The sequence below is a fragment of the Misgurnus anguillicaudatus genome, unplaced genomic scaffold (genome assembly GCF_027580225.2).
Source record: "Misgurnus anguillicaudatus unplaced genomic scaffold, ASM2758022v2 HiC_scaffold_28, whole genome shotgun sequence".
Classification (NCBI taxonomy): domain Eukaryota; kingdom Metazoa; phylum Chordata; class Actinopteri; order Cypriniformes; family Cobitidae; genus Misgurnus; species Misgurnus anguillicaudatus.
In genome coordinates this window covers 1,071,464-1,092,533 of record NW_027395278.1, presented here as the reverse complement: position 1 = coordinate 1,092,533, position 21,070 = coordinate 1,071,464, and the positions used below count along the sequence as shown (strand labels likewise).

The 21,070-nt window shown below is 38.9% G+C and overlaps 1 protein-coding gene across 4 annotated transcripts in view; it reads right to left on the bottom strand.

Moving 5' to 3' along the window:
* The window catches only part of LOC141362525 (arf-GAP with SH3 domain, ANK repeat and PH domain-containing protein 2-like), a 110,812-nt gene continuing 89,742 nt past the window's right edge, over nucleotides 1-21,070 (bottom strand). For 2 of the 4 annotated variants that reach the window (XM_073864739.1, XM_073864741.1), the window contains 14 exons: nucleotides 19,952-20,085; nucleotides 19,461-19,555; nucleotides 19,163-19,352; nucleotides 18,854-18,939; nucleotides 18,507-18,622; nucleotides 14,938-15,005; nucleotides 14,741-14,848; nucleotides 14,451-14,661; nucleotides 11,397-11,543; nucleotides 11,177-11,288; nucleotides 10,699-10,823; nucleotides 7,357-7,436; nucleotides 7,036-7,149; nucleotides 1-971 (listed from right to left, as the gene is read on the bottom strand). In XM_073864739.1, coding sequence (XP_073720840.1) covers nucleotides 897-971; nucleotides 7,036-7,149; nucleotides 7,357-7,436; nucleotides 10,699-10,823; nucleotides 11,177-11,288; nucleotides 11,397-11,543; nucleotides 14,451-14,661; nucleotides 14,741-14,848; nucleotides 14,938-15,005; nucleotides 18,507-18,622; nucleotides 18,854-18,939; nucleotides 19,163-19,352; nucleotides 19,461-19,555; nucleotides 19,952-20,085 — 1,661 coding nt within the window. In that variant the 3' untranslated portion in view covers nucleotides 1-896. The remainder of the gene's footprint in view (nucleotides 972-7,035; nucleotides 7,150-7,356; nucleotides 7,437-10,698; nucleotides 10,824-11,176; nucleotides 11,289-11,396; nucleotides 11,544-14,450; nucleotides 14,662-14,740; nucleotides 14,849-14,937; nucleotides 15,006-18,506; nucleotides 18,623-18,853; nucleotides 18,940-19,162; nucleotides 19,353-19,460; nucleotides 19,556-19,951; nucleotides 20,086-21,070) is intronic. The other 2 variants (XM_073864740.1, XM_073864742.1) reach the window with 1 other exon arrangement.

Below are 21,070 nucleotides of genomic sequence, written 5' to 3'. Positions count from 1 at the left end.
CATAGTAAAATATTGAAAAACGGTGCTGTTTTCCTTTAAGCTTCTTGGCAATTATGTTAAATATAATTGATTAGGTTTAGAAATGAAACCCACACATACCTCACAAGGTAAAAGTCCATTCAGTATATTCCTGCACACTAAATGAAGTATGAAATAGCTCTCCAAAATCAAAATATCAATCGAAGACAGTTCAGACTAATAAATATCTATAACTTGAGGCTCTTTAATAGTTCCTGTAATCTCCCTGTAGGTCACCAAATATTCACCGACCCTCATGGTGCACAAAACTCTTCAACACAACACAAATACAGTTACTCTGTATCCTCTTTTGTGCTGATTTCTCTCATTCGAGCAGTGCATTTTCCAGGTGTGAGTAATAGAAGGCCTACGTATATATGCAGCGCTGGGGCAGGTAGTGAAAACTAGGGGATTGAAGCTCCCCTCAAAGGCAAGACAGCGCTCTCATAGCATATTTCTGGTTTAGCACCATTACAATGCCGTCCTTGGAAATCATACATACAAAGCCAAACATATACATCCTTCTTTTTTTCCAAAATTCCATGCCAGACATAGAATGTGGCTGATACAAGACAGATGCGTGTACAAATCTCAGAGTTTAGTGTGAACAGCTCTTCTCATCACCATTGTGACTGTTACAAATAAGTCAAAAGTGCATTTATTGCATCACAGTAACACAGACATCATATGGAATCGTATCTGGTTCACAAACCAAATAAAAATGAACCTCAATCTCCAAACTTGCATGTTGTGTTTAGGTGTTACGAGACCGTAAAGCCATTGGATCATAGCAGTAAGGGCCAGGGATCCACAATAGCTCGCCGGTGAAGGAAACTCATGGATGATGCCGCACGAAAGGGTGGTGATGTCATCAACCGTCAGTCCATGATGAAATGTACAAATGAGACTGGAAATGCTCCTCTTCTCATTGGCTCTCCTTCAATGTGGCCCAGCTACAGAACAAAAGAAAGATGTTATAATCAGGGTTCCCACGGGTTCTTGAAATCCTTGAAAGTTGGTGAAAATTCAAGGAAGTTTTTAAAAAAATACATACACAGATACAGGACATTGAAAGTGCTTGAATCTATTTTGTGCAATAATTTTTCTGGAAAAATCCATATTCCCTGTTGTGTAGGATATTATCATAAAAATTCTAGACTTTTTAAGCACACGTGCTAAACTGTTCGCTTTAAATGCTTCTTCTGTATGCAAATGTTGATTCATACCAAAATGCTTTTTTGCATAGTTGTGTTTGACAAATGAAAACGTCTCGGGTTACGTATGTAACTGTTGTTTCCCGAGAAGGGAACGAGACGCTGCGTCTCCCTTGGCATACTTCCTGCGTCCCTGTAACGCCGTCTTTGGCAATATTTCAGATAGCGATATACTTCCTGGCTCCCGCGTCACCCTGTCTTTGTCGTTAAGCCTCACCATTGGTTGAATTTGATATACACATTCAGACACACTTACCCCTGGAGGCGTCCCCAAAGTATCACCGCAGTGACGCAGCGCGAGTTCCCTTAAAAGGGAACTGTAACAATGTATCTTAAAAGGTAACACGATGTAACCTTGCTCTCACTTGAAATGTGTCCCCACATTTAGTTCTTGAATTTGAGGGTATTGGACCTGGAAAGTCCTTGAAAGGTCCTTGAATTTGAAGTTAACTAAGGTTACATAATAATGTTGCCATGATGTTCATTCAGTCAGAAAAGATGCATTTTTCTATCTTATTTTATTATTAACAAGTATCATGTGTTCCAAAAAGGGTAGAGAACTTTTGATGGACACTGATGGAGACTTAAATAATTGAGGTCCATGGTTGTGTCATGCTGAGATCACAGGAGCTCTCTGCAACCCTCAGTAAGGATTAAAAATGTTAAAGCACTTTATAAACAATTCATCAACTTGGAAGCCCGTCTGTGAGACTATCAATCATTTGAAGTCTATTTTAGGCAACATCGGCATACCATATTTAGACAAAGACCAGACCGGGAAGTCTCACACTGGTTAGTCTAAAAAACATCCAGAATTGCCTTTCGAGAATCTTAAGGGATACTCCTGCCAAAAATCTAAATTAGCCCATGACCCTCAAGCAATACAAGATACACATGTCCAATCATCTTTCAGACAAACACATTTGGAGTTACTTTACTAAATGTCCTTGCCTTTCCAAGCTTTATAATGGTAGAAAACAGGGATCAGAGAACAACTTCTGACTTTAAACCTCCCATAAAGTGCATTCTTCGTTCACAGAGGTAATCCACACGGCTCCAAGGGGTTAAAAAAGTTATTTTTTGTGTAATTGATGTGATTTTGTAAGAAAAATGGTTGCACTTTATTTTACAGTACGTGTACTTACCTTGTACATATATGGTAAATAAGTTGTACTACTTACCGACAAATGTGTGGTACTTACTTTTAGGTATCTACATGGTAATTAATTGGTATCATTACTGTACTTACCAGTAGTACATACTTGGTAGTTATTATGTAACTCTAGGTAAGTACTGGGTAATAACATATACATACTTATAGTGTAGGTGTACTGTAACTAACGAGAAACACTAGTGTACTTACAAATTGTATATACACGATAAGTGTGTGGTACCTGCAGGCAAGTGTAAGTTATACTTATACCATACGTATATGATAACTAAGAACAAACATTACTGATGTGCCATTTTGGTACTCAGACTCAGTATTTTTGTCCTTTAAACCAACCATTGACTATCATATGCATTAACTACTGGGTACATTCACTAGTACGTCCATGGTTACTGCATGGAAACAGGACTGTAAAATAAAGTGTTGCTTTTTACACAGTTATTACATAGGACCTAACACCTAAGATACAGCATCATATACATGTCACTGTGAGGCAAACCCAACCATTGACTAGCATACGCATTAACTACTGGGTACATTCACTAGTACACACTTATTGTGTATATACAATTTGTAAGTACAGAAGTGTTTGATATTAGTTATCATATATGTACACTATAAATACTTGTTATTTACCCTAACTTGCCTGTAAATACTAAATACTTATATTGTACATTTATTTGTAAGTACAGTAATGTTTCTCGTTAGTTACAGTATACCTACACTATAAGTATGTATCTGTTATTACCCAGTACTTATCTAGAGTTACATAATAACTACCAAGTATGTACCACTGGTAAGTACAGTAATGATACCAGTTATATACCATGTAGATACCTAAAAGTAAGTACCACGCATTTGTCGGTAAGTACCATTTATTTACCATATATGTACAAGGTAAGTACACGTACTGTAAAATAAAGTGTAACCGAAAAAATTATCTTTAACTCTTTCCCCGCCAGCGTTTTTAAAAAACAGTTGCCAGCCAGCGCCAGCATTTTTCACGATTTTCACAAAAGTTTAATGCCTTCCAGAAAATGTTCTTCTTTAAATATATAAACAAACAATATATCAGATGAAAGAACAGCCCCTTTGCTTTCAAACAAAAAAAAACTTTTCATCCTACCTTCATTAGTTCTCTTGTAATCACCTCTCAAACATGGGTAGGTTTCTTCAAAAACACCCAATTTTGAGCAAAAAGCTGAGATAATTCCATTTTTGCGAAGGACTTTTGATAGAGATCAGATGCAGATCGATCATTAAAACATACACAGAGTTCTTCCTCTTTCACGTGAGGCGCTACTTCCGGGTTGTATAAGTTGCGGAAGTAATAGCGGTATTGCGAAAAGACGGAAAATCTCGTCATTGGCGGGGAAGCGTTTTCTCTTAATTGATGAGATATCTCGTCAATGGCGGTGAAAGAGTTAAGTTTTATACTTTATAAACTATAATAACTAGCTACCCTAAAAAGACCTGTATTAACCCCTTGGAGCCGTGTGGATTACTTTTGTGAAGGATGGATCCACTTTTTGGCCTTCAAAGTCAGACGTTGTTCCCTGATCCGTGTTTTTTAGCGTTATAAGCTTGGAAAAGCAAGGACATTTACTAAATTAACTCCAAATGTGTTTGTCTGAAAGATGATAGACATGTGTATCACGGATTGCTTGAGGGGGTGTAATCATGGGGTCATTTTGATATTTGGTTGGAGTATCGCTTTAAGGGGTACCTCGATTATAAAAACTTGTATGCTTTAATACTTTATGGGGCAGAGTTTAGATTAATCCAGGACTAGGCTTTAGTTATATAAGGACATTTAAGTAGTTTCTACAAACAAACTTTATAAGAAACAATACTGGTGTGCACCTTGAGACAAAACAATCACATTAATATATACATTAAAGGGACACTCCACTTTTTTGAAAATATTCTTATTTTCCAGCTCCCCTACAGTTAAACATTTGATTTTTACCTTTTTGGAATCCATTCAGCTGATCTCTGGGTCTGGCGGTACCACTTTTAGCATAGCTTAGCATAATCCATTAAATCTGATAAGACCATTTAGCATCGCGCTCAAAAATAACCAAAGAGTTTAGATATTTTTCCTATTTAAAACTTGACTTTTCTGTAGTTACATCGTGTACTAAGACCGACAGAAAATTGAAAGTTGTCATTTTCTAGGCAGATACGGCTAAGAACTATACTCTCATTCCGGCGTAATAATCAAGGACTTTGCTGATGTAACATGGCTGCAGCAGGCATAGTGATATCGCGCAGTGCCTAAAATAGTCCCCTTAGTAACTTTCAATAGTGGGGGACTATAGTATAGTTCCTAGCCATATCCAGGGTTTAAATTGGGCCGGGGCCGTCCGGGGCTAAGCTCCGGCACATAGGCTGAAGGTCTCGCTCTGCTCGTGCCAGTGTACCCGCTGCGCTTGTGCGTGTGTACTCGCTGCGCTGGTGCGAGTGCACTGACGCGAAGGGAACAATGTGTTTCCATTCATTATGGGGCATACTCACCAACGCAAGTTCAACGATTTGCGCGAGTAGATTACATACAAAGTCAATGCAAAGACGCAATCAGACGCGTCCTCGCACGGGGCGATGCAAATGACGCGAATTGGGCGGCGCAATTGCCGCGGAAACACGCGCTTCTCCTTTTAAACGCGTCTTCGCGCAAGTTATGCAACTCGAGCGAAAAAACTCAGGAACTTCAAGAACGCGCTTTCACACAGGATCATTTGACAATGTAGAGACGAGAGAGAGAGAGAGAGAGAGAGAGAGAGAGAGAGAGGTAATAATGGTGCCCACGTCGAGGAAACTTAATAGAAGACTAGAAACATTTTAAGGACTAAAGTATGTATGTCACTCATCTAATTACAGTATGTTAACTGGATAACACTTCATATAACTCATTGTATAGTTTAATACATTTATGTATTTTGATTACACAAATCAAACCTTACGATTGTTTTAGCTGCTGACCAGCATAGGGAATCTCTATTGCTAATTTATTAGACATGTTGATGATACAGTACTGTGTGTTGTACCTTTTCTTGTTAATTGAGTCTTTTTGGGTAGCCTATCTTATGCATATAGAATTATTCAAGGGGGTTGATTCCTTTTACTTCATTTAAAGTTTGATCAATTGTGCATAATGACATGTGCAACAAATGGATATAGGGTGTCAAACTCATAGATTTGCATAATTTAAAATTCAGACACTCTTTATAAAATATTTGTGGTCAATCTCTGGCACAGATTTAAAGTTGAAACTTATCAAATCCTATCAGAGGTCCAGAATGTCATTAAAACACACCAGTGGCGTTGCTGTCATCAGTATTAAACATGTTACCCCTTAAAGTACCCTCCCCGCAGAGCCCCCCCACATAACAAATCCCAATTTAACCCCTGGCCATATCTGCTTAGAAAATCGCAACTTTTAATTTTCCGTCGGTCTTAGTACACAGTGTAACTACAGAAGAGTCAAGTTTTAAATAGGAAAAATATCAAAACTCTTTGGTTATTTTTAGCGCGATGCTAACGGTCTAATCAGATTCAATGGATTATGCTAAGCTATGCTAAAAGTGGTAGTGCCAGACCCAGAGATCAGCTCAATGGATTGCAAAACGGTAAACATCAAATGTTTAACTCTAGGGGAGCTGGAAAATGAGCATATTTAATAAAAATAAGATCCGTCAGAACACAGTGTTTTTTAAATGAAGGCAGCTCAAGTCTGGGAAATGTTACATGCATATTTTTTCTATAAGGACAGGAAAAGACTAAGTGCGCTCTCCAGCTATTGTCAATTAAAGAAACATCAAAACTGTAAGTGTGTTGGAGATGCAGTGAAGCGCATCCACATGTAAATAGCATTGCAGTCATGCAGACGGAAGACTGAGCTTTGGGGATTTGGCTGGGCTGCTCAAAAGCGTCCTGTGAGAGTCAAAGACTAAATACAGCCAGTAGAAATCAAGGAGATTTGGTGGAAAACAAGATGCAGCTGGTCTGCATTCAGCCAGAAGGACACTGAACCAGGCCGACAGCCAAATGAACCCAAATATGATGAAAAAGAAATGCTCTTTTCCTGTGGTTCCCCCACTCTCAGTATTTATGTTTAAAGGGGCATTGTGTAACTTTTAAAAGGATCTCTTGTCAGAAGGGCAACTTTATAATCAGTGGTGTATAAAGACCTTACATAATGAACTGTATTGTTTTTATTACCTTAGAATGAGCCGTTTTTATCTACATTAAAAACACTGCCGGTCTCCTTCCATGGAAGTCGCCGCCAGGTTTCTACAGTAGTCCTAAATGGACAAACTGTTCTACAGAGTGCGTTTCGTCCCTACGCCACCTCAGACGACGACATGTTTGTCTTGTTGCAGCCACCGTGTGCGTTTCAAAATTTAGGGGTGAGCTCAGCTGTGGAATGAGCTGTTGATTGCAATTTGCTATCTCACCACTAGATGCCACTAAAAACACACTACTACTTTAAAGGCGAATTGTGTCATTTCTTTGTCACAATATGGAATCATTTGGTTCACCAAATGCTCCCCATGTTTGCCAATCTCATGGAGTTGCATGCATTCAGTTTAATAAGGTAAAGATTTGGTGTACAGCCGTGAAGATACTCACCCACCACTCCTGGTCCTCCTCACCATCTACCACAATGATTTCTCCCTCGGAAAAGGTCAGCTCATCCGGGTTATCAGCTACACAGTTATACACGGCCTTCACACGCTTTGGCTTCTGCTCGTGACACACATGGATCAGATTTGGAAACACAAGATTGTCAGTTGGTATGTTATACCCTGCTAGTCCAGCCTTGCTCATAGTTCACTTTCACAATAAGCACTGTACCAAATGTTGAAAAGAGATTTGCTTTTTGTTTAAATGGTGCCTTTGCTATACTGGACATTATCCATTAAAAAAAGGTTTTCTTGAAGGTGAACGTACCAGGTAGGTTTTCCTGGACATGTGGGTGGGGGGCAGAGACTGGCCAATGGTGATTTGCGGACATCCGGGAACTTCTTTAGCTTTTCAGAATTAAAGAAAAACAGGAAATGACCTCTTAATAATAGGGCTGATGAATTGACAATATTCAGTAATAAAAGTAGTGTTCAAACAATGTCATTATCAACTAGTTTGGTCTGTGATGTCACATAGTGCCCCACTGCAACAGTATGAGCTGTGCCTGAAGGAAAATTATGTCATTATTTACTCACCAAACCTGTGTAAATTTCTCTGATTTTCTGAACACAAAGAAATAAATTTTGAGCAATGACTGTAACTAAACCTGTTTCTTACTTGATTACAAATGAAGAGTTTCGTTGCAAAACGAGATAACCACCATTTTTTTAATTGTTCAGAAATCTCGTTTTTTGGTTGTGCATTCCAATTAATTTCAATGCAACTGCAGTTGGTTTGTTTTGATTTAAACCTTCATAACTTAAAAAATACAGCTAAGTAGCACCATAAAACAAAATAATAACATGATAACATAATAATTAACATGTTTTGACAAAATGTTAAAAAATGGATTTATCTCGTTTTGCAACGAAACTCTTCAAATGTCTTCGTTCGTGTTCAGCAAAGCACAGACATTTATACAGGTTTTTAACACCCAATTCTTGGGTGAGCTATCAATTTAACTCTTTCCCCGCCAGCATTTTTTATGATTTTCACAAAAGTTTAATACCTTACAGAAAATGTTCTTCTTTCACTCTTTTCCTGCCATTGACTAGTTAACTCGTCAATGAAGAAAAAATGCTGTCCTGCCAATGACGAGTATTTCCGGCTTTCCGCAATACCGCTATTATACTTATAAAACTCGGAAAATACTTATAAAACGTGGAAGTATCGCCCTAGGGCAAACAGCTTTATGTCCGTGTATGTTTTGAGGATCGCTCTGAATCTGATCTCTATCAAAAGTCCTTCACAAAAATGGAATTATCTCAGCTTTTTGCTCAAAATTTTGTGTTTTTGAAGAAGCCTACCCAGATTTGAGAGGTGATAAGAAGAAAACTAATCAAGTCAGGATTAAACTTTTTTTTAAACAGAGGGTCTGTGATTTAATTTGATATATTGCATGTTTATATATTAACTCTTTCCCCGCCATTGACGAGATATCTCGTCAATCAAGAGAAAACGCTTCCCACGCCAATGACGAGTATTTCCGTCTTTCCGCAATACCGCTATTATCAACTTTTTAAACCCGGAAGTATTGCCCTATGGCAAGCGGCTGCATGTCCGTGTCTGTTTTAAAGATCGCTCTGAATGGGATCTCTATGAAAAGTCCGTCACAAAAATGGAATTATCTCTGCTTTTTGCTCAAAATGTGGTGTTTTTGCAGAAACCTACCCATATTCAAAAGCTGATTACAAAAGAACTACTGAAGGTAGGATGAAACGTTTTTTTTTGTTTGAAAGCAGAGGGTCTGTTCTTTCATTTGGTATATTGTATGTTTATATATTTGAAAAAGAACATTTTCTGGAAGGCATTAAACTTTTGTGAAAATCATGAAAAACGCTGGCGCTGGCTGGCAACTTTTTTAAAAAACGCTGGCGGTGAAAGAGTTAAAAGAAGAACATTTTCTGGAAGGAATTAAACTTTTGGTGAAAATCACGAAAAATGCTGGCGCTGGCTTTAAAAAAAAAACACGCTGGCGGGAAAAAGTTTCATATAGATGGTTTCAGCAGTAACAACAACATATACAAGCGGCTTTCGTGGTCAACACGTAACTTCGATAAACTCCGCTAAGAATAAATAACAACAAAGTACTTTAAATTGGATTACCTAGGAAACCAAAACATTTGTTATTTTCAACGAGGTAACTAGACAGACCATTAAAAAAACTGAAACCGGAAGTGAAGTTCGGACCAGACGCGTATCGCATCACCGCACGTGCGTCCATTTAAACTGTCTATATTAACATATCAAATGAAAAAACAGACCCTCTGCTTTAATAAAAAAACAAACATGTTTCTTCCCGTCTTCATTTGTTTTTTATAACCTCTTAAATATGGGTACGTTTGTTCAAAAATGCTAAATTTTGAGCAAAAAAGAGCAAAAAGCTTAAAATTTGGTTGGAGATCAGATTCAGAATGATTATCAAAGCATACATGAGGTTAACAATGAATTAAATCAGTTTTCAGTTTTTTATTAGTTGGGTAAGAGCAGCTTCTAGTGGATAATAGCGGAATTACAGATTACCTTACATTAAACTCGTCATTAGCACTATTCGGACAGGATTCGTTTTCCAAACAACGTTTGAGTTTCAACATGGCCCCCACGACGTCTGTGATTTTACGTACCGATTCGGACGGCATTAAAATTCTCATGCTATTCCAGATATGGGAGTGTCTGTTTCATGCATTTTGGAATTGCAGAAGAGCACGTGCTCTGGATACGCGTGTTTGTAAGGTCTGATATTTTGCTTTAAATGTAAAATTATTATAGAAAATGTAATTTATTAATTTAATTTTAACAAATCAAAATAACTTAAACAAATACTACTAAAGTAACCTATTGGTTTTATATAACTGTCTGCTTATAATAAACCCAAAGAAATAAAGAAATAATAATTAATAACAATTTATTATTATCTTTATTAATTAACATTACCATTCCGAAATTGACCAAAATAAGGTTGAGTTTACCTTATACTGATATTAAGGTGGCCAGTCTTAAGAGTGTTTGATATTCAGCTCGTCTTCTTGATTTAATTATTTTATTTCGCCAAATGTAAAAAAAATCCATATCTGAATGAATGGGATTCAGGAAGTACGATATATGCACGTTAGTAAGACCTTATGGCAGATCACGTTCGCCAAAACACGACAAGAACCGCGTTTTCAAAAGATATTGCAGGCAAACACAGACATTTGCATCCGGACGGGATTCAATTTCTCAGAGGACCTCTGAGTTCTGCGAAAAACATTAGGTAAATTGCTCTGGAATTTTTACGGAGGTCGTCAGAGAAAAACGGAAACATTGCCGATTCGGACAGGATTAAAACACAGAGGACCTCTGAGAAGCACAATTTTCTCAGAGGTCCCCCTGTAAAACTAATCCTGTCCGAATAGGGCTATTGGCAGGGAAATGTTTTCTCTTAATTTAAGAGATAACTCGTCAATGGCGAGGAAAGAGTTAATAAAGACATTCGTTCAACACTATTTTCATAATCAATTATTATTGATTAGTCGATAAGTTGTTGCAGCCCTATTCAATAATGCAGAAAACATTTTATAAGCCAAACACCAACTTGATAGTTAAAATGTTTATTTTTTTGACATGTACCTGGTCTCTCGATGGATCCCGAGCGCACCAGCAAGCTTTTGTTCGGGCTCTTTTCCGCGCTGCAACCAACAACATAAAAATTCACATTTTTATGTGCATACAGCGTACAACGTTTCCTTCCATTCCTGCAATATAGAGTTACAAAGCTAGGATATTTGAACTTGGGTCATACTGGGTAACACCATTAGTAATCCGTGTGCCCTCCTTGTCTCTGGTGCGCGTGTGAGTGTTTGTGTGTGTGAACCAGGACTTGAATAAGAATGAATGACCTGAAGAAAGCCGCAGTTCCCTACAGGCATTTTCCACCTCTACAATCAGAGAGATATACTCACCTTTGACTCACCGCAAAGAAAGTTCAACTCGAGGACTTGTGACTAACAGCAGTTCGATTTTTGGTCTGACTCTATCACTGGTTACTGTTGTGTTGACAGAGGCTGTGTGTATGCGCATGTGGTTGCGAGTTACGCAGTATTCTAACCTTGTAGCCCAGCTGATGTTCTGACCAGGAATGGTTTTGGGCTGTATACTCATTGCCTCCATCATACTGCCAGCTTTGGGCTTAGAAGGGGGAGGACCACCTGGTGCGAGGACTGCGGGGAGATTAAGGCATTAGACATGTTCAGAATTACCATCCACGATAGTAAAATAAAGCCAACTGTTATGTCGATCAATCATTCTTAAAAAAAAAACGAACTCACCAGAGTTGGATGTGACTCGTAATGGGGGCGCTGGTGGGTGCATGTTCGGTGGGTCAGAGGAAGATCTCTGCCTGCCTGTCAGATCCAAAGTCCCAGGTTTCCAACCAGGTGAGCCCTGAGTAATTCCAGGAAGACCAGACGGCTGACCTGTGGAAAAGTAAGAGAGTGAATGAGAGACTATGAGAGACTCCATTCAATACACAGTGTTCACAGGAGAAGTCTGCTTTTGTTTACCAGATGTGTGCATGCTGCAGTGAGTTACGGTTAACTGGATGTCGCCGCTGATGCATTGCAAGTGAAGATTGGCAAGCTTTTTAATTAATTCCCTGTCTAGGGATTGTGGGACTGACAGAGTGACATTATGCAAATAATATTTTTTTCTTTCACCAATGTATAGTTTTGCTTCCAAGGACATGTTGGAGGCTATATGAACTGGTTGGAAACACAAGGCACATACTGCCAAGCATTTGAGTTGAGCTCCTGTCCAGAGACTTTTGGGAGCACACATTTAGGTCAGCATCTTCACACGACCATTGCCATGGAGCTTTGTGGTGTAACTGGGTACGGTTAAGAATTCAGGAACAGGTCAAATGAGATTTCGGCCATTTTGGATCAGACAACTTCAAGGCTAATAATAAAATGTGGCCTCTTATGTCCTGAAACTTAAAGGGATATTACACTTTTTTTTGAAAATATGCTCATTTCTCAGCTCCCCAAGAGTTAAACATTTGATTTTTACCATTTTGGAATCCATTCAGCTGATCTCCGGGTCTGGTGCTACCACTTTTAGCATAGCTTAGCACAATCAACTGAACCTGATTAGACCATTAGCATTGCGCTTAAAATAACCAAAGAGTTTGGATATTTTTCCTATTTAAAACTTGACTCTTCTGTAGTTACATCGTGTACTAAAACCAATGGAAAATTAAAAGTTGTGTTTTCTAGGCGGGTATGGCTAGGAGCTATACTCTCATTCTGACGTAATAATCAAGGACTTTGCTGATGTAACATGGCTGCACAGGCGTAGTGATATTACGCACTGCCCGAAATAGTCCCCTGCCATTAAAAGTAACCAAGGAAACTATTTTTGCGTAGTGCATAATATCACTACGCCTGCTGCAGCCATGTTACATCAGCAAAGTCACTGATTATTACGCCAGTTTAAGTTCCTAGCCATATCTGCCTAGAACATTGCAGAGATCAGCGAAATGGATTTCAAAACCGAAGAATCAAATGTTTAACTCTAGGGGAGCTGGAAAATTAGCATATTTTCAAAAAAAAGTGGAATGTCCCTTTAAAGCTCACGTAACACATGCTGTTTCTGCTTATCTATCATGTTAATCTTGAGTATGTATAGAGTAGTATTACATCTTGCATATATCCAAAGAGTCTTTAGTTTGATCAGATTTATAAAAGACAGATCAGCTTTCCAGATTCTTTTTGAATAATCCCGAGTTCCTGGAGAGAGCGCACAAAACATTATCCCACTATCTCTAGATTTACTACATGGTCATGCTGATTACATTATATGCACTTATGTGCCGATTGCCAATAAAACCCAGACATTTGATGCAGTTTTACTCCCATCTAGGGGTGAAATTGTATTTTGCATTCAAACAAATAGTGCTCTCTAGCGCCTGCTTTTCCAAAAAAGTGTTGCAACTACGGTAGCCGTTACGTACCAAGAAGCTATGACAACATGTTTCAGCTGGTTCACGTGACACTGGCTCTGAACGAAAAATGCGTTGTGGCAAACACGTTGCGGTAGGCTAGTGCTTTTTGTCCCTCTTTGCTATTACAGTTTGTTAATATGGCGGAACGACATGGAAGCCTCCTTGGACTTTCCCCGTTCAATGGAAGTAAAGAGAAGAAATTCTAAGCTTACAAAGAAAAGTCGGATCTTTGACACCCATGAGGAAATATTTATGAATAAAGACATTGATTTTGACTAAAAAAAAAATATTTAAAAAGCTACATATTGTCCCTTTAACATCTGCGTCTCATGACCTGGTTGGGACCACCCAATTTCAACAAAATCCAGCGTTAAACAAACACACGCGCACAACTTTGCTGCAACTCAACATAAACATCCTATATCTATTGTTTCCATAATGCTGGGTTTACTGTGAAGCTGAACAAGCTTAACCCTTTCAGACCCTGCGTCCACTGGAATGGACATACCATGTTTTGTGGTTCAAACCATTAAAAATGCTAATCAACCAATCAAAATAAGGCACACTGAATAAACACAGGAAAAATCAGGTCTTAAGGAGTTAAAAATTTCCCCTTACAAACAACAACACACTTCTTTGCTGACGTTGATTTCGTGCCAGCTCTTGGTTGGTGTGTGTGTGCGCTAATCTGGTTAAAGTGCCCATATAAGGACTTCCACTGTACTTCCTGCACTGAAATTGCCCATATAGGAAATAAAGCAAGATTGTTACGTATTAATCTTTCATGTTACTCTATCATACATCCAGTTGCTTTTTTGACACTTTGCCTATATTTAGCATGAGGAATCAAACTCACCGCAAAGTGAGTATTTTTTGTGTAACTTTTTTTATTTAACGTTAAAAAAATAAGAAGTTTTGTATCAAGTATATTTTAAATTTCAATCCATAATCACCTGCTTTCTCTTCATCATTTGCTAAATGAGATGAAGTAAATAGTGAAATATGAAATACTTAAATTTCGAGGTGTTAGAGGTGCAAGCCATATTTAAAAAAAAAAAAAATACCAAATGTCCTTTTTCAATAGAAAACACATGAAAAAATAATTCCAGACTTGGAAAGAAGTTGTTCTTTTATGTAACATAAATGCAAAATGCGGACTGGCTTCACAATGAAATTCGTATGACATCATCGACACATTTATTTTTAAAAATGTATTCATTAAATACATTTAAAAAAATAAATTTGTTGATGATGTCATATTGGACCCACCAGGTCCACAGGCATGGCGGAGTTTAAGAGGTTGAAGTGCTTTCTGCAAAATGTAAACCCAAAGCGTATTTCAGTGATTGTGTGTTAAAATAAATTGTGAAATATGACATACCTATATTTCGAGGTGGTAGAGGTGGAGCGGAGCTGGACAAAGTGACGGGTGAGTTGGTGTTGATGATGGTTCCATAAGTCTCGTTGTTGACCAGGTTGGGTATGAAGCTCCGCTGCTTATCTTTGACCAGACTGGAAGTGCTGGGCTGAAGAGAATTACTTCCTGGTGTGTAGCAGCTGATGGGTCTTTCATCCCGTCTGTGAGGGCTTGACTGTTGAGACAAAGGTCAAAGGTTAAGACCAATCTGACGCAAACGAGACACTTCCTTGAGGTTTTGAGTTCATTCTTACCTTCTCATCTAGATCTTCATCACTTTCATCCAGGTCCTCATGTTGAAGCCTCCACTCGTACTCTACATGTACATGAGCGTTGAACTTCCCCGCAAGTGCCTGGTTCAGCTAAAGATACATTTACAGTAAATTAACAGGTTTCATTCCTAAAGCCAAGTTAGCCCAAAACTAGCCCAGTTGCGTTTACAGTAGCTTACCAATTCCTCGCACTGTATATGTTTGAGTCGCCTGGCGATGTCAAGCGGGGTCTCGCCTGCCTCATTAGCTAAACACACAGGATAAAACACTTCTTAGACAGTTTATGGGGTCACACTCACTAAGATGCTGTTAAAATTAGTAAGTAAGCCTGGGAGATTAGCATTTTCTTCTCTACCTTCAGGACTACTGGCTTCCTGTGGTGAATTGTACTTTATGAATAAGACAAAGCCAAGACTATCCAGACAGCTTGCTCACAAAAGACGCTGGCAGGGAGCTGAGAGAGGAGATTCCCTGGCACAGTTTACTCTCCCACATACACACATAAGAGCCACATATGGCTCCGAGCTATATTTTGACCCTATTGTTGGTGGACAGACTGTTAATGAGAAAGATTCCTGTGCATAACAACAGGCTTGCACAAACCCTCCCTAATCACCACCACATCGAGTTTTCCCAGAAGTCCGCAAAAAAACATGGTGTGAGAGTATCCTGAAGAGCACCGCTAGACAAAACAATAAATCTCGGAATTCAAAAAAGACTCCAGAATTTTTTTTTTACCGTTTGTGGCATTTAGCCCATGTCTATTAGACTGTGGTCATCCGTATCCAAATAATTTACAAAAATTATTCTTAGCAGAATTGTGTACATTATTTCTCTTATAAAAAACAAACCAAAAAGACTGATGACTCATAATGAACAGATGTTTGACCAATCAAATGCTTTCTAAAATGAGTATGCCCCTCCCCCAATATCACCTGTAATAGAATTGTCTATTAGTAACCCCTTACATGGCGCAAATCCCTTTTAAGTGGGGGGGTCAGCATGTGATGTACACCTTCAAATTAATATAACTCTGGCATTTTTTGTTAAGAAGCCTAATCTTGGTCTTGTTTTAAAGACAACACTTTAGGGTTTTTCACAGAAGTGTCTGGAGGTGAAATCTTTAAAAAAAAATTTTTATAGCAGTTTAAATTTATTTTAAGAAATAAAAATGTCAATAACAATAATTTTATAAAAAAAAATTTAAACATGTACAAATTTCACAAAAGCCATAAGTCTTAAGTTGTTGTGATCCAAATTTTAAGTTAAAATCATGAAATCTGGTTTGTGTCACATTTTTTGTGGTTTTACCAACAACGGCCACTAGGTGTCAACGGTTTGCTGCATACTCTTGTCACAAATTAATAAATTACTGTCACTGCATTATTATTAATGCAAAAATGTTTTGAAATATGAAAATTACATTCTTATGCTGCGTTCACACCAGGCGCGGTAGAGGCATCTAGCGCAAGTGATTTCAATGTTAAGTCAATAAAAAGATGCGTTTACGACCCATCTGGAGGTCTTGCGACGCGAATGAGGTGTTTAGCGCGGGGTTGTAGATGCGATTCGCCTCGTTCGCGAAAATTATGCGAATTGAGCGCTGCCGCTGGAAACACGCAAGTTGAAAAATCTGAACTTACAGCGTTAACCAATCTGGAGCTTGCTCTATTAGTGACGTGATTACAGGAAGCGAATGGAGTCGCAGAAGCCCTTTCATGATGCGAATTTCCACGTGAATGCCTTGATGACTAGAATTTCACACACGGCTTTCACGCACGAATGAAGAAAGTAAACTCAAAATGCTCAAGCATCTAACTACGTGCGGTAGACTCGAATTTGACGCCTCAAACACGTCTGGTGTGAACCCACAGTTAGAGCTTACCAATGATAAATAGTTTGTCAACATTTTTGAAGATTTATAATAGGATATAGTGTTATGAATAAATAATAATTAATATGCATTTCTATGTGGGTGGAGTCATGTTACAAACTGTCACTACATTATTTATATCATCAGATGACCTTGAAATATGAAGCTACATTTTGTAGCTTTCCGGTGATATATAGTTTGTTGTGATACATAAAAATGTAAATGCAAAATATTTAAGTAATGCCACTTAAGGTAATACAAAAAGAAAAAGGACCGAATCTCCTGTTTCATTAAAAAACACATGGGAAAAGATTATTGGCAACTAATCTCAAAGGGACTTATTTTACATAACACAAACGGAAATTTCGGACTGGTTTCACCATTTATGGATTTTCTGGCAGAGTTTAAAAGTGCAATGCACTTTTTTGAAGAATCTCTTTACAGAAATGCAATATAATATAAACAACCATATAATTAGTGGTGTATAAAGACCTTACAAAATGAACTGTATTGTTTTATTACCTTAGAATGAGCTGTTTTTATCTACATACACGTGGGTCCCCTTACATAAAAGTCGCCGCCATGTTTCTACAAAAACCCTAAAGAGACAAACTGTTCTACATAGCGCGTTTCGTCACTAAGATTTCTCAGACGATGACATGTTTGTTCTGTGGCGGCTACCGTAGCTTCTCTATGCGCTTCGAAAAGGAGGGATGAGTTGTGGACAGAGCCACACTGCTAGATGCCGCTAAAAGTCCCACATTGCACCTTTAATGGTGCGTTCACACCAGACGCGGAAGAGACGGCAAGCGCGAGTGGTTTACATGTTAAGTCAATGCAAAGACGCGAATAGGCATCCTGCGGCACAGTAAGTGCTAATAGCGCGTGGGGTGGATGGTGCATTCCATGCAAATTGAGCGTTGCTGCGTGATCCACGTGATTTGAAAAATCTGAATTTCGGTGGATTTTCGTACCACGTTAACCAACCAGGAGCTTGCTCTAGCAGTGACGTGATTACAGGAAGCAAGCGGAGGCAGAAAAACAAAACAACAATGGAGGACAATCATCATTACTACACAAGAAATCTTTGTACTTTTACATGAATTAAAAGGATCTTGTTTGGAAGAGTGAGAAGGTCGAACAATCTGGTAAGTTTTCTCAATTTGAGCTATATAAGCACCGTCCATGACGCGAATTTCTGTGTGATGTCTCGAACTGTGTTGGGGGGGGTAACGCATTACAAGTAACGTGCATTACGTAATACTACTGTTCTGAAGTAAAGAGTAAAGTAACGCATTACTTTATAAATGTACACATTAATATTTGAGTTACTTTTTCAAAAAAGTAATGCAAGTTAAGATTAAAAAATATATACTATATTAAACTTACTGTAGTCACATTGTGCACTATGCGTAAACGCCTGTGTGGGAACAGTTTGAGTCAGAAACATTTTTGTGATTAAATATGCAATTACTGAATGCAGAACTTTTCAATCATAAAAAACACCTGCAAGGCCTGAAAGAGATCAAGCCTCAGCCAAGAAAAAGCAACGCAAAAGTAACTAAAAAGTAACGTTTTCATTAAAAGTAACTAAGTAATGCAATTAGTTACTTTTTTTCGGAGTAACTTAATATTGTAATGCATTACTTTTAAAAGTAACTTTCCCCAACACTGATCTCGAATGACAAAAATTTTAAGCGCGGCTTTCACACGCGAATGAAGTGCATAAACTGAAAATGTTCAAGCCTCCAACTATGCGCGTTTTTTGCCGCCTCTTCCGCGCCTGGTGTGAACGCACAAGTAAGAGGTTCCAGTGTTTTCCGCAAAGGTAAACCCAAAGCGTATTTCAGTGACTGTGTAGTTGGATTTACTTACCAATATCTATAGAGGCCTTTCCTCTCAGCAGCAGTTTAAGACACTCACTGTTGTCCGTCAAGCAGCAGTAATGCAGCGCTGAGCTTCCTTTAACCGTTTGCTTATCCAGGTTCAAACTGCAGAGGGAAACATAAAATGTTCCTGTTTTATAAACATAAAACTTCAACTTTCTTCTGCAGCCACAGCTATAAAAGCCACTTTAACCATCGAAACCAGCATGTTTAAATAGCTCTGGTCACACAACGACAAAAAGGGCATTCATTTAGATGTATTTGGAGAGCTGTGACAGTTGGTCAGCAAAGAATGGAAATAAAATCGGAAAGTAATTTCGGCTGTCTGGGTCGTGCCTGTTTTGGGTGAGGAAGTCCACGATATGAAGGGAGGTCCTGTCCACCAGTCTGACGGCCAGATGAAGAGCTGTCTCGCCTTGTTCCTACCACAGCAAAGCAAACAGAGACATGAACAAACAAACAAACAAACATAACAAAGTGTTATATTGAAGCTTGGTTGCTTCTTGCGTTTATGTATGCGCTACTGAGGAAAAGTTTGGTGATAAATGTGACCATGTCTGTGAAAACCCAGCTAAACTAAGCTAGAAGTTTTGTAAAGCCAACAACTAAATAACTGTCATCCAATCAGAGGTGAGATAAGCTTACATGTCCATTGGCCAGAGGAATAGGCTCCATTAGATCCACCCCCTCAGCGTAGACCTGGATCAGGGAGAAAATATCTCGGGCTTTCACTGCGTCACACAACGTGTGGAGTTTGGAAAGACCATCGGGACACTTCTTTCGAGCGAACCGTTTCTCTGTGTATTTTGCCAGGATGAAGTCTTTCCTCGCCTGCCTGTGCCATTAAACAGAAGATGAGAGGGGATACGTTAAAAATAAAAAACAATGCAAAGGCGACACATTGAGTTACAAGACAAATTCCCAAAAAACAACTCTGGCTTACATGTCACTGGACGGATTTGGTTTGATCACATCTTCCGCCGTCAAACAAGCCTCCATGATCTCATTAAACCCAGCGTTCCCCACGTTCTTGGCCAGCTGAACACCACAGCACACCACGTACACACAAACACATGCATGAAATCAACCGTACAGCAAAAACTAGTTGCATTCAACATCCCCAAACTGCCAAACGTGGTGCATTTATTCAGTCAATTTCATCCGTTTTGTTACTTAATTATATTCCAATCAGCGTAACAATGTGTCTTGGCAAGCAAGTTTTGTGTAATTGCCGTAATGATCCTAAATGGCTCAAACATTTAAGTTGCAATCATGCGTGTGTAATGACTCCCAAAGAGTCTGATTTTTATAACGAAACCATATAAAATTCAAAAAAATTCATGCAGATTGAATCAAATCAAGTGCAAACTGCAAATAAACCCAATATTAAAATCTGAAGAGATAAGCTTCTTAAATTGAACATCAAGCACTAACCAAGAGTTCAGAGGTGCTGAGGACATCTAGCGTTAAAGACTGGATTCTGGAGTAGTGCACGCCCAACTCACGGTGGATCCCAGAACACTCGATGCACGTCAGGATGCCCAGGTTGGTGGACAGCCACGTTGGACCTGAGGAGGAATAAAAGATGCTCACGTCACATGCTTGCAGAAGAAAGGTTTTCACTCAAAACAATACCAGTAACATTTCAGTAACATCTAGAAGAAAGTAGCCAATGACAAGACAGATTGTTGACACCATTTACATGATGACAGGGAAGTATACTGTTATGCCCCAATGAGACCATAAGCGACTAGCAGTAGCAGAGCGACTCTCATTCATTTTAGTGGAAGTTTGCTGACTTCTGGCGACACGAGCGAGAGGCACCGTTGGCAAACGAATGGGGCATGTCCAGTGAAGCTACAAAGTTGAGAAAAGTTTAACTACCAATGAGAGCGAAGCAGTAGAGTTCACATCATCCGTCTCTTGTCAGTTACTGGAGTGGACGGTACTCATTTGTTTATGACAACCAGATTTAGAAACGTCTCTAAACGACCTAATTGAAGGAGATGAGTGACACACAGCGACAAAGTCGCTTGTAATAGGTACGGGCATTACTGTGCGTGCACACCGCCAGCAACCAGCAATGGCTGAGCGACGCGATCTCATTCATTTCAAAGGAAGCTTGGCAATTTTCTGCGACACTAGCAAAAGCAACCGTTGGAGTCAGGAAGTGGGCGTGTTCAGCTATGCAACAAAGTTGAAACCTTATAAGTAAAGTTCAACCTTATGCAAGTGGAGTTCACACCGTCTCTTGTCATTTACTGAAAGGACGGTTACTCATTTGTTTATAGTCGTTATTAGGACAACCAAAATTAGTAACGCCTCCTAACAACCTTATTGAATGAGACGAGTGACACACAGCGACAAAGTCGCTTGTAATGTATACGAGTGCGCACCATAGACTGTAAAAAAGATGGAAGACGCAATGTCGCTTCCTTCCATTGTAATGAATTGAAGCCAAAAATGTCCATGGGCGCTGCCATGTTATGTAAAAATGTCAATTTGGAGCCAGGCCCACGCACAGAACGGTATCAAACTTCCGCCCAAACACTC